Here is a 1,485-nt window from a genome sequence, read left to right as displayed (position 1 = left end):
GGTGTGCAATGCTGCAAGGGGTGTGCAATGGGGTGTGCAATGCTTTAGGGGGTGTGCAATGAGGTGTGCAATGCTGCAAGGGGTGTGCAGTGCCCTGCAGGGGGTGCAATGGGGTGTGCAATGTTCTATGGGGTGTGCAATGCTCCAAGGGGTGTGCAATTGGGTGTGCAATGCCCTGCAGGGGGTGCAATGGGGTGTGCAATGCTGCAAGGGGTGTGCAGTGCTTTAGGGGGTGTGCAGTGGGGTGTGCAATGCTGCAAGGGGTGTGCAATGCTCCAAGGGGTGTGCAATGGGGTGTGCAATGCTCCAAGGGGTGTGCAATGCTGCAAGGGGTGTGCAATGCTTTAGGGGGTGTGCAATGGGGTGTGCAATGCCCTGCAGGGGGTGCAATGAGGTGTGCAATGCTCCAAGGGGTGTGCAATGCCCTGCAGGGGGTGCAATGAGGTGTGCAATGCTGCAAGGGGTGTGCAATGCTTTAGGGGGTGTGCAATGAGGTGTGCAATGCTGCAAGGGGTGTGCAATGCCCTGCAGGGGGTGCAATGGGGTGTGCAATGTTCTATGGGGTGTGCAATGCTCCAAGGGGTGTGCAATTGGGTGTGCAATGCCCTGCAGGGGGTGCAATGGGGTGTGCAATGCTGCAAGGGGTGTGCAGTGCTTTAGGGGGTGTGCAGTGGGGTGTGCAATGCTGCAAGGGGTGTGCAATGCTCCAAGGGGTGTGCAATGGGGTGTGCAATGCTCCAAGGGGTGTGCAATGCTGCAAGGGGTGTGCAATGCTTTAGGGGGTGTGCAGTGGGGTGTGCAATGCTGCAAGGGGTGTGCAATGCCCTGCAGGGGGTGCAATGAGGTGTGCAATGCTCCAAGGGGTGTGCAATGCTTTAGGGGGTGTGCAATGGGGTGTGCAATGCCCTGCAGGCTGTGCAGTGCTATGTGGGGGATGCAAAGGGGTTTGCGATGCTCTGTGGGGTTGCAGCAGCGTGTGCAATGCTCTGGGGGGGTGGGGGGGGGTGCAGTGCCCTACAGGGGGGGGGTTGGAAGTCCCGTGCAGGGGATGAAGGCCCCGCCAGTGGCCCTGGTGACTCCCACGTCCCCCACGTCCCCCATGTCCCCCACAGGCTTCGAGCGGGTGCAGAGCTTCCGCAAGAGCGACGGCTCCTACGGGGCCTGGCTGCACCGGGGCAGCAGCACCTGGTGAGGGGGGACGCGGGGACTTGGGGACATGTTTGGGGGGTGGGGGGGGGGGGAGACACGGGGACACGGTGGCGGCTGCCCTGCTGCAGGCTGACGGCGCTGGTGCTGCGCGTGATGGCCCTGTCCCGTCCCTACCTGCCGGTGGACGCCGATGGCCCCAGCGCGTCCCTGCGGTGGCTGCGGGGACAGCAGCGGCCGGACGGCGCCTTCGTGGAGCACCAGCCCGTGATACACCGCGAGATGCAGGTGGGTGGCCGCCGGCTGGCTCGTGTCCCCCTGCCACGTCCCTGGGTGACG

The 1,485-nt window shown here is 63.4% G+C and overlaps 1 protein-coding gene across 1 annotated transcript in view; it reads left to right on the top strand.

Annotated features, from left to right (window-relative positions):
• The window catches only part of LOC118159081 (complement C4-like), a gene marked incomplete at its 3' end in the record, with an annotated part of 2,971 nt that extends 1,492 nt beyond the window's left edge, over positions 1 to 1,479 (top strand). Inside the window, exons 3-4 of the mRNA XM_035313717.1 lie at positions 1,099 to 1,189; positions 1,279 to 1,479. Coding sequence (XP_035169608.1) covers positions 1,099 to 1,189; positions 1,279 to 1,479 — 292 coding nt within the window. The remainder of the gene's footprint in view (positions 1 to 1,098; positions 1,190 to 1,278) is intronic.
• Between the last annotated feature and the right edge of the window lie 6 nt (positions 1,480 to 1,485).

This window comes from Oxyura jamaicensis, unplaced genomic scaffold (genome assembly GCF_011077185.1).
Source record: "Oxyura jamaicensis isolate SHBP4307 breed ruddy duck unplaced genomic scaffold, BPBGC_Ojam_1.0 oxyUn_random_OJ66853, whole genome shotgun sequence".
NCBI classification, from domain to species: domain Eukaryota; kingdom Metazoa; phylum Chordata; class Aves; order Anseriformes; family Anatidae; genus Oxyura; species Oxyura jamaicensis.
The sequence above is the reverse complement of the archived record's forward strand: the minus strand, read 5'-3'. Positions and strand labels throughout refer to the sequence as shown.